Below are 12,531 nucleotides of genomic sequence, written 5' to 3'. Positions count from 1 at the left end.
ATGTTGTCTTTTGAAATACATAAAAATAAAAATGTGACATGATTAAACAGCTGTATCATTCCTTTTAGTCTTGATACCTAAAATAAGTCTTGAGCTAGGTGGCCTAGTAGGTAGAGTGCTAGGCCTGGAGTCAGAAAGACCTGAGTTTGAATTTAACTTTATAAGTTTGCTAATTATAAGGAGGAGTCACTTAATCCTGTTTGCCTCAATTTCTCATTTATAAAATGAGCTGGATAAGGAAATAGCAAACCATAACAGAATCTTTGCCAAGAAAACTCTAAAGACTGAAGTGTCAAATATGACTGAAGTGACTTAACAACAAAAAGTCTAATTGTCATACCTGTACTATACTAATTAAGCACTAGTTCAAATGACAGTAGCCACCTGAAGTTCAAGTTCAGTGCTTAAAACAAACTTAAAAGTTCTACTAACTTACTCTGCAATTTTTTTACCCCATGTTCCAGCAATAGAAGGTCACAGTAGTTAAAGGCTAGAGAATAATCCTTTTGTTATATAGTACTTATTAGATACTTTTATATAATTTAAACCAGAGCTTGTCATCATACAATTAAGATGCAACTACAAAGGATTCATAAATGAATTGCAAAGATTATTAAATGGTTGGAAGACATCCTAGAAGTTGGAGTTAGAATGACTATGGTTATTTAGCCCAGAAAATAAAAAAGGTACAGAGTTGTTTGATTATTGTCATCAGAGCATATGAAGAAATTTTTAGGAGAAGGGTGCACATCAATTTTTCTCCATGTCTGCTATAGGCTAACAAGAGAAAATAAGCTTAAATTAAAATAAGGAAAATTTGAGGTTCTATAAAAAATCAATCCCCAAACCCAAAGATGAAAAATAAAGGCTCAGTTTAATTTTCAGTTAATTAAATATTTTTAGAGTATTCACAATTGCATAAATACTTAAATCTATTAATGTAATTTTTGATTCGGAAATTTCATGAAATTTGGTTGTTTTTACAGTATATTTCAGTGAAATTATTATTTTCCATATTAATATTACATTTCTCAAGGAATAAGCATTTGTGCAATGGACAATCACAATATACTGTCTTCATTAATATTTTTAAAATATTTTGTCTCTCATCATTTTATAAATGTCAGCAGACATTAGCATTTCCATATACACAGAAGAGTATGAATTTATAAATCTATTTTATGCATAGCTTTCATTTAAAAAAAATTCAATGTTACTCTTAAAATTGTTTTACTTTTTTCTGTGTCTCCTCAAACTCATTGTCTTCTGTATACTGAAAAAAATGCTACAATGCCCCTTCTTTTTTTAGGAAGGGAGGAAATAGCATTATTCTACATTATCATCATCAACAAAAACAACCTTATAACATAAATATAGCCAAGTAAAACAAACCATGCTTTAGCTTTGTCCTAAAGATACCAGCTCAATGTATATCTCAAGTTCTTCATTTCTCTAATCAGACCATAGGTGCGATATTTCCACTTTGTTGCTCTGGAGACATAGTTGGTCAAAATAGAGTTCTTAAATCTTTAAAAGTTGTCTTTTTATGATATATTTATAAACTGTTTTTTTTATTCTACTCGTTTAATTCTGCATCAATTCACAAAAAATTTTGTTTTTTCTGAATTTTATCATTTGTCATTTTACTTCTTTAATAACATTCTATTATATTCATATACTATAATTCATTTAGTTTTTATCTAATTGCACCCCCATAATTTCCAACTCCAGTGGTCTTGTGTTGGAGATAGTCATCTGCTCTCAGCAAGAGAATTGTGGGGACTGATTGTGGATCATAACATAGTATTTTCACTTTTTGTTGTAGTTTAATGGCATTTTGTTTCCTTTTTCCTTTTTTCCCTTTTTGATCTGATTTTTTCTTGAGTAGCATGATAATTATGGAATTATGTATAGAAATGCATATGTTTACATATATTGGATTACTTGCCATCTAGGGAAGGAGGTAGGGGAAAAGGAGGGAGAAAGATTGGGAATACAAGGTTTTGCAAGGGTGAATAATGAAAATTATCTTTGCATATATTTTGAAAGAAGCTTTAAAAATACATTAAAATTGTAACACACACATACACACACACACATACACATACATACACACACACACACACACACACACAGCTTAAAGAAAAACACAAGATAACTACTGGGACCTGATCAAGTCAATGACAGTAGGTTCCCATTTATCCTACAAACTTATATTTCTTTTAATAGAGTACAATATAACATTTGCCTTTTTAGTTCCCATAACACACTAATGATTCATACTGGGCTTGAAATCCACTAAAACTTTTAAATCTTTTAAACAACTCTCTAGCCATCCTTTCCCTAACTTTCAGGCAGGAAGTTTATCTTTTTAAAATCAAATGTAAAACTTTACACTTGCTCTGGGGCTGAATAGTATCTAATTAAATTTAGCCTAATAAAGTCTGTCATTCAGTTATTAGCTATCCACCCCCATCTTAGGATCATCCTTAGATTTAATGAGCATACCAGCTCTGTTTTTATCCATCACTGATAAAAATGTGAAATGGCATAGAAATAACCACAGATCCCTGGGGCATTCCTTGGGAGATCTCCTGAAAAAAAATGACACTGATCCAGTAACAACTAGTCTAGACCATTCAAATTGTTTTAATTTTATCTCATCTTATTCTTATCTCTTCATTTTTTTCAATAGAAGATTATGAAATACTTATAAAAGTATTTGTTAAAATTTAAGTGATTTCTTTCTAAAGTCTTCCTCCAATCTAACAGTTTAGTAGCCTTGACAAAAGGATGAAAAAATTAAACTGGCATGACCTGTTCCTTGTGAACAATTAAGTGAATAATCTTTTTTCTAGATATATACTACCTCTTTTTTTAGTCTTAAACCCTCATATATTTTTCCTTTTTTATTATAGCTTTTTATTTACAAAAATATATGCATCTGTAATTTTTCAACATTGACCCTTGCAAAACCTTCTGTTCCAACTTTTCCCCTTCTCCCCACCCATTCCCCTAGGTCGGCAGGTAGTTCAATACATCTTAAATATGTTAAAAATATATGTTAAACACAATACATGTATACATATTTATATAGTTATCTTGCTGAACAAGAAAAATCAGATCTAGAAAGAAAGTTAATAAAACTTGAGAAGGAAAACAAAAATGCAAGCAAACAATAACAGAAGAGTAGAAATGCTATGTTGTGGTCCACACTCATTTCCCATAGTTTTCTCTCTGAGTGTAGCTTATTCTCTTCATTACTGAATAACTGGAGCTGGTTTGAATTATCTCATTGTTGAAGAGAGCCACATCCATCAGAACTGATCATCATATAGTATTGTTGTTGAAGTGTATAATGATCTCCTGGATATGAATACTACCTCTTTAATGAGTCATTCTAGAATCTTGTCAGCAATCCAAGTCAAGTTTATAATTTAGACACTTTTTAAAATAAAAAATCAGTATATTTTCTCTTTTTTCCAATCCTGTAATTTTTCCATTTTTCAACAATCTTTCAAGTATAACTAAAATGATGTAGTAAATACATACATCCTTTTTTTCTCAGCATTAGAGGATGTAGCTCAACTGGGAAAAGAGATTTAAATAGATACCCTTAGGTACTCTTAAATCTCTTCGTTTATCTTGTTTGTCAACTCTATCACCCATATTTTATTCTAACACTTTCTGAGCAAGACCATCTTTTTTGGCAGAGAAAATAGGGAAAAAAGAAAAAGAAAAAGAATTGTGCAACTCTATCTTTTCTCTATTTTGGTTTATAATTTTCTGCCTATCCAAGCAATAGTCCTCTGACTTCTTGAATCCAGCTGAATTAACTTTTTTTTTAAAAATTCACATTGTTGTTTTGAACTTAATGTTCCTTTCGAGAGCCCTTTCCATGGACTGTTTTATATTAGAGTGTGCAATCCTGAATTGAACAGATAACAATACTCACCCAAGTAATATTTTGCTTTACTGATACCATAATAACATATTTCTATGATAACATACTTACCAGTTAAAATTTTCTTCAAATCTTTAACCCACAAAGCACAGTGGTCTTCACTTAAATTATTAAGATTTAGGATATAATCCTTTAGTTTATTTTGTTCCTTTTTCATACAGACAAAAAGTGTGATACCTAACAAAGTACCACCTTTCTGTTGTTTGGCAGATCGACGCCATTTCAGTTTCACAGAGAATAAATCTTTGAGTTCAATAAATTCTTCTTTATTCAAGAAGTCACATTTGGAATTACCTAGAAAAGAAAACTTTCAATTAAAATTATTCTCTCCATTCTGGAAACTTGTATTTGCAATGTATAGCACAGTGTCTTGGACATAGGAAATATTTAATTAAAGCTTGTTGATAATTTTTTTTGTGTTGTCTGCTGACCTTCATATGTCATCGTCAGCTTCTGCAAAACTCCCCAAAAAATTCCCATTTAATTTCTTATGCTGACCCTTGATATATCAAAATGGTGAGAGGGAAAGTCACAATGTGGAAGGAATAACTTCATCAGAGGAATCTCTCTCTCTCTCTCTCTCTCTCTCTCTCTCTCTCTCTCTCTCTCTCTCTCTCTCTCTCTCTCTCTTTTTCTCCCCTACATATATAGTATAAGCTATTTTTCACTTGACACACATATATATGTATATTTGTACATATTTGGTGTAAGGTTGCTCAAATCATTTATTTTTCCCCATATATTTTATTTATATCATTAAATAATTACCAATCACATGTAAAAATTCTAAAATCTTATCAGCAATCCAAGTCAAGCCTATAATTCATACACTTTTAAAAATAAAAAATCAGTATGATATTTTCTCTTTTTTAAATCCTGAAGTTTTCCCATTTTTTCAACAATCTTTCAAGTACCACTTAAAATGACATAGTGAATAATAAGACCCCCTTTTCAGGAGCCCATCTAGGAGAAGAGCTTTAAACTGATTAAGACCTTAGGTACTCTTAACTCTCTTTATTTGTCCTGTTTATCAATTTAATATTCATTTTTAAACTCTGAAATTCCAAATTCTCTCTGTTTCCCCTTTTCTTCCCCTCTGTGAAAAAAACAATTTGATATAGATCATACTTGGAAAATCATGCAAAACATATTTCTATGTTCACTATATTGTAAAAGAAAACAGATTAGAGAAAAAGGGTTTTTTTTAATCATGCAATTATTCCTTCCACATCATGAGGATTATGAGCATAGTACTCTTGCAATCTGGAAAATCTGTGTAAAACCCATAGGGGTAGACTTTTCATCTTCATTTTCCTTTAGGAAATCATATAAGGTCTTAGCCTTTTCTTCTATGATGCCAGAGACTATTGAAATGTTTTTATAGCAATCCTGCATTTCTGAATTTCTAAACTTTTCTGTGTTGTCTGCTGGCCTTCATATGTCATCTTTAGCTTCTGCAAAAATCCCCCCCAAATTTCCATTTAATTTCTTATGCTAACCCAAGATACATCAAAATGTGAAAAGAAAAGTCACAATGTGGAAGGAATAACTTCATCAGTTTTTTCTCTGGATGTGGATAGCATTTTTAAAAATCATAAATCCTTCCGAATTGATCATTTTATTGATTACAATAATTAAGTCATTCACAGTTGATAATCATACAATACTACCGTTAATGTGTAAAATGTTCTCCTAGTTCTGCCATTTTTTTATCACTTTATATGGGGTGTTCCCAGGTTTTTCTGAAAATCATATAATGCTCATTTATGCTCAATAAACATGTTCAATATTTATCATAGCACAATTAGTAAGTATGCCATCATTCCCCAACTGATGGGCATCTCCTCAATTTCCAATTCTTTACCACTATACAAAGATCTGGTATAAATATTTTTGCACACACAGGTCCTTTTCTTATTGTTTTTTTTCTCTCTTTGAGACATAGACCTAGTAGTAGTATTTCTTGGTCAAAGAATATGCACAGTTGTATAACCCTTTTGGGTAGAACTCCAAATTGCTCTCCAGAAGGAATGGATAATTTCTTAACTCCACTAACTTTGTATTACTGTCCCAACCAACATTTTTACATGCCCTTCAACCTAATATGTGCATGGTGGTATCTCAGAGTTGTTTTAATTTGCATTTCTCTAATCAATAGTTGTTTAGAAAATTTTTCACAAGCTTCTTCTGAAAACTGTTCATATCGTTTGACCATCTGTCAATTGGGAAAAGGCTTATCTTCTTATAAATTTTATTCACTTGCCTATATTTTGAAATACAACATCTTCATCTGAGAAATTTGCTGTAAAAATGTTTCTAGTTTTGTCCTTTTCTTCTACCTTTATATTGATTTTTTGTGTGCAAAAACTTTAATGAAATCAAAGTTACCTCATTTGTATTCTGTAATTATTCTCTATGTCTCACTTGGTCATAAATTCTTCCCTTTTTCATATATTTAACATGTAAAATTTTTCATGGTCCCCAACTTACTTTATCATATCACCTTTTATGTCTAAATCATATATTCATTTTGGCCTTTGCTGGAACTCTATCTTCCCAGAAATCAGCAGGAGTCAGGATCACTAAATGTCTTTATTCTAGATCTTTTCAGTCGCCTCCAACGCCAGGTCACGAGTGCGAGAGAGCGTGAGTTCCACCACCCAAGTTTCTCTTCCTCCTCCCACACAAGTCACTTCCCCCTCTTTGTCCCACCAATCAAGTCAGCACAGAACAGCTGGGGAGGGTCAACCTTCAAACAAGTTAATAGGGAACTGTCCAATTGGCAATTAGTCTCACGTGCTTCATTATCCAAGTGCATTGCTCAGTTCTAGCCCTTTACAGGCCTTATTTTGCTATAACAAATATTTTGCTATGATTTGGTATAACAAGTAATTCTATATATAGTTTCTGACAACTGCAAAAATTCTGCCAATTTTTTTCCAGTTTTTCCAGCAATTTTTGTCAAATAGTGAGTTGTCCCAAAAGCTACAATCATTGCATTTATCAAATACTATATTGCTACAATTATTTATAATTATATACTTAATCTATTGCACTGACCCATCACTCTATTTCTTTGTCTATAACACTGTTTTGTTAATAACCATTTTTTACTTAATTTTGAAATATGGTGCTGCCCAACCACCTTCTTTGATATATTTTTCATTAACCCCCTTGATTTTCTTGACCTTTTATTTTCCCATATGAATTATTATTTTTGTATCTCTACAAAATAATTTTTGAAAGTTAGACTGGTGTATAAATGAATAAGTAGTTCAATTTAGGTAGAATTGTCATTATATTGGCTTGATCTATGCAAAAGCAATTAATGTTTCTCCAATTGTTTAGATCTGATTTTATTTTATGAAAAGCATTTTCTAATTGTGCTCATATAGTCCCTGCATTTATCTTAGCAGGTAGGTTCCCAAGTATTTTATATATTGTCTATAATTACTCTGAATTGAATTTCTTTATCTCTTATGGCTGGGTTTTATTGATACTATATAGAAATTGTGATTGTTTATGGGGTTTTCTTATATATCCTGCAACTTTGCCAAAGTTCTTCATTGTTTGAATTAAATTTTAGTTGATTCTCTAAGGATATCATATCTTCTGCAAAAAAAGTATATTTTAATTCTTCATTGCATATTTTAATTCCATAAATTTATTTTTCTTGGCTTAATGCTATAGCTGACATTTCTAATATGATTTGAAAAATATGGTGATAATAGACATCCTTTCTTCATACACAATTAAGGCGTGGTAGTAGTTGGAAATAAATACTACTTATCCTTTTAAGGAAAATTCCTTTTATTCTTGTACTTCCCAATGAATTTAAAATGTTATTCAATATTTAGTATCTTAAATATATCTTAACATGTTGAATATATATTTATTTCAAAACATTATTTAAATGTTTTGTCTTTATATCATGAATTAGATATTGATATTGTAAATAAAAGATAAAATTATTGAAATAAATCAGTCCCAATGACCAGCAGGATGATTTCAGAAGGCCTAGAGAGACTTACATGAAGTGATACTAAGTGAAATGAGCAGAACCAGGAGATTATTATACACAGCAACAAGATTATGAGATGATCAATTTTAATGGACGTGGCTCTCTTCAACAATGAGATGATTCAAACCAATTCCAATTGTTCTGTCATGAAGAGAAACATCTACACCCAGAGAGAGTACTGTGGGAATTGAGTGTGGTTCACAACATAGAATTTTCACTCTTAAAAATACAAATAAAAAAATAAATCAGTCTCAATTTGAACAAGCTTACCAGTAAATTAATTTAAGACTATGTCTTGGGTCACATAATATTGTACATTATTTTATAACTGTACAAAGTCGTTGATGCTTTAAACAACTTTACCTTCCATTATTTCTTTTGTTCTTCAAAATATCAAGATGAGGTAAAAAGGAGAAATTTTATTATCCCTATTTAGGATAAAAGGAAACTGAGGCAGAGAGAAAGAAGCAATTTGATCTGAAATTATATCAAGATAACAGTAAGACCAATTCTGAAACACAAATTTCCTGATTCAAATTCTAGCATTTTCTCTGTTAAATAATAGTTTCCCAAACTTCTACTGCCAAATCCTTTTGTATATTACTTTATATTAGCATATATATATATATATATATTTTATTTCATTTGACTTTCTGTTCTAATCTGTGAACTGAGTGATTCTTTATCTCTACTACACCATCTATAGATTTCATCTTTTCTTCATTTTCCACGCACACAAAGTAATAGGCTTTTCCTGGTTTCTGCTTAGATGTGGTCTTCTGGAATATTCTATAAGCCTTTTGAAGAATTCTACAAATTTCAGTCTAATTCCTCCAAACTATTCTTTGATTTCACAACTTTTCCAACCCCACTGAAATTCCATTCTCTGTAAGAAAAATGTAGGAATTATATTTAGGATTATCTTTGTCTTCCCAAATATATTAAGTACCTATTCTTTTAGTTGGCTACAAAATCCCTAAAAAGATGAGCCCTGATAATGGTGTGTATGCTATTTTAAGGCAGATACTGCCAAGAGCATGAAATGAAGCAGAAAAATAATTCAGTTGGTGAGATTTTTAGCCAGGGTGCCTTGAATGATAAGTTCTAAGCAATCTCCCTTAGATGCCTTTGCCTACTTTTCATATTAAAAGTTCCTTTTCCCTCTTTTCCCAAGTATTTAAAATATATTACAAAAGAGGGAACATTTACAGAATCATATAATAGATTGCGCCCATACATGAATAACTCACCTGCCAGATTCCTGTAAAAGAGTTAAAAGGGAATAGGCAAAGCATAGTTTTAGAGTTGCAAGCTTAGAATAAATGTGTTTTTTTTTTAATTTTCTAAATACTGGCCAAAATAATTTCCATATAAAAATAAACCTTCTTTAGAACAAAATTATTTTTCAAAGTCTGTATTATGTCACTATGACAAAGATGACATTACCTATTACAGCAATGTTGCATGTCAAGATTACTATCATTAAAAAATAAAATCAACAAGCATTTAATTGTTTACTATGTATTATGCAGGTGCTGTTGAAACTAAAGGAAAAAAAAGAAAAAAATCTGCCTTCTTTGTCTCTTTATACCAAGACCAACCACTGACCATTTACCACCAATGGGCAAGTAAATCCAAAAACTCTATGGATTATGATCACTAGACCTGCTTCCAGGTCATTCCTCAAAGTTATCATGTAGAGAAGCAAGCCCTTTATTGAAAAACCCAGTCATATCCACTAATTGTTGGCCACAGAACAGATAAACCGGACAAGTTGTAGTGGCAAAGCACCCTGCTAAAAGAGAGACAAGAGGCAGTATGGACTAGGTAAAAACCCTACTACTTGAACCATCATTTCCCCTCATATCCTGATGCAGGTAAACCAGGACCCTGACCCAAAAACCCTAAGAAGAGAAGTGCTTCCAGATCATCCATCCTTGTTTAACTCAACTCAACCCCACATAACGAAATCAACCACTGTAGAGATGCAAAATAAAAAATGCTTATTGAAGCCTCCAATTCCTCAGCAACCACAGCCATCAAAAACTAGGCAATTTTTTTTCCCTCAAATCCAAAGTCATTGGAATTGTCAAATGGGTCAACATTAGAAATAGCTATGACTCTGTGAATGGAATCAACACGAAAGAAGGTACCTTTTCATCTGCTTTGCCACTCACTGCATCCTAGGGTCTATGGGATCATATGATGCAGCTGAAACCTCCTAAATGTGCTGGGTTCTCCTTAAAAAATGTGCACTCCTGAAAAGCAGATACTATCTTCTTTTTCTATTAGTGTTGCCCATGCTTAAGCATACTCTCTTACATATAGTAAGTACTTAATGCTTTTACAATCATTCATTCTTTCCACAAAACAATCCCTACAACCTAACAATCTAAAATTAACAATCTAACAGGAGTATTATCCAGCTGACCTGATTACTTACTAAATTTGAAGAGAATTTCATGTCACAAATTTTATTGATAATTATAAGAGAGAAAGCCCCATTTTCTCCCTTTAATTACATGATTTTCAGAATAAAATTAGGACACAAGAATTGACTGAAAGGGAACATCATTAAATTAGGGAAAATATCAGTTAAAGTTTTCAATTGTTTTAAGAGTTACCAAGGAATTCTTTTCAGTGAAAATTTAATTTTTTTAGTTGAGATAGATATAACAAGGGACTCTGCTGGCTTTTCTAATGGCAGAATATTCACTAACTTCCTAGAATGCAAGCAAAGCAACACTGCATGAGATGAAGGAAACTCCTCTATCCCACAAATGATGTTGATAGATTCTATAAGTCATGTGTGAAGCCTATAGATTCCTTCTAAGAATTTTATATGTATAAAATAAAATGCACAATACTTAAATCCCTTTCAAGAACAAATGGTACCCCTGCCAAAAAAGCAAGTAGATAGAAATACAGATACTAAAATATTTTAAAACAAATTCATGAATCTTAGGTTCAGAGCTCTTCATTTAAAAGTTAATGCAAGATGGAATTTTAAAAGGTTGATTTAAAAGAGAAAATGAACATTGTTTAAAGAATAGTCATTAGTCACCTCAAAAACTTTAAATTTAGATGATCTAAAAGAACATGAATATGATATGACAAGAACAAATATTATTGTAAATAATCATATTGAGAGAGGATTATATTTTATAGGTATTCCAAGTACAAGCCCAATTAAAAACCACTTTTATGTCTAACATCTATGCGTTTCCTTAAAAAAAAATCCTGGCTCCTTTCAATCCCCATAGAAACCAGGATAAAGAATTGCAGCCTTAATTTGCAAACTAAAACTGGAAAAGCTTTAAAATCCCATATCAACATAATATGACAATCTACTAAAATTCTCACCTACTGTGTTCATATTCCTATGGCAGTAACATATGTGTACTATACAACAACTAAATTCTACTATAAGTAAAAATAAAAGCTTTCACTAATATGAATAAGTTTTACTTACAATGGAAATCTAATAGATGCATATAGAATATGTATACAAAATGATAGTATCTTTTAAATAAATAATATAAATTTTTTTATATCACAAGCTAAAATATTCATTTTTCATTGGTAGAAAAATAACAACTTGTTACATAAAATAAATTGTATTTTCCCTTTTTAGAACATATAATAAATCTTAATCATGCAAAAAATTTGTTTGCTATGAGAACTAAAATTACACAAGTATTGTATTATTTTGTTTTTGATGTGTTTTATCATTGAAAAACTATTGGTTCATTAGGATCATATCGGTTATAGCTAGCTATTTCAGAACATTAACTGTCCTCTCACATTACTTACAAAGATACTGGGTACCATCTGTTCTTGAAAGGGATTTAAGTATACATCTATTGGATATCATGCTATTTATTTAATTCAGCACCCACTTCCTATTGTTGTATCTTCTGGGAAAAAAAAGTCAATTTAATTACAGGGAATAAAGATAATCTCTCCTGCCAAGTTATCCCGTCACCATGAGAGCAAAGCAGAGACCTATATAAAGTAGGTTACAGCAGTTAGAAGAATAAGACCAACAACACTTAAAAATATTTAGCAGAGATTTAACAAAAATAGAATAGTGAATTGCATTTTTAAAAATATTACTGTAAGCTGAAGGCTTGTCGAAATCAATCTTGGCACATCTGTCTGATGTAGACCGTAAACAGGATTAGAGCTGGATTTATCTGCTGGACGCTAATTGTGCTTGCAGTTTCTGCACATGTCCACATTTTAAAATACTGCCTGAAAAACGAGGCTGCCTGATACATGAATCCGTAACAACAGAGTTTATGTCCACACGTATGGTATATTAGACTTTTAAGCAACATGGAGTCTAACATTCTAGGCTATTTAGACTTACTTATCTAATCCCCTAATTAAAAATACAAGATTCTGTTTGAATAAACCACACACTGAGTTAAATATCTGTGAAGCAAAGGACCAATAAATTTGAATACACTTTAATTGTAAGAAGATACAACAATGTAATTATTAACAACTGGGTTAAACTAGAGTTTAAACAAACAAGATTATT

At 31.2% G+C, this 12,531-nt stretch overlaps 1 protein-coding gene across 2 annotated transcripts in view; it reads right to left on the bottom strand.

Moving 5' to 3' along the window:
* CERKL (CERK like autophagy regulator) overlaps positions 1 to 12,531 on the bottom strand; it is a 224,758-nt gene that overhangs the window by 157,976 nt on the left and 54,251 nt on the right. Inside the window, exon 2 of one of the 2 annotated variants that reach the window (XM_074302961.1) lies at positions 4,016 to 4,258. The exons of the other annotated variant lie outside the window; for it this stretch is intronic. Within the exon in view, the coding sequence (XP_074159062.1) occupies positions 4,016 to 4,258 (243 nt within the window). The remainder of the gene's footprint in view (positions 1 to 4,015; positions 4,259 to 12,531) is intronic. 2 annotated transcript variants of the gene reach the window in all.

Source organism: Sminthopsis crassicaudata, chromosome 3 (genome assembly GCF_048593235.1).
Source record: "Sminthopsis crassicaudata isolate SCR6 chromosome 3, ASM4859323v1, whole genome shotgun sequence".
Taxonomy (NCBI): domain Eukaryota; kingdom Metazoa; phylum Chordata; class Mammalia; order Dasyuromorphia; family Dasyuridae; genus Sminthopsis; species Sminthopsis crassicaudata.
This window is presented reverse-complemented; position numbering and strand designations above follow the sequence as displayed.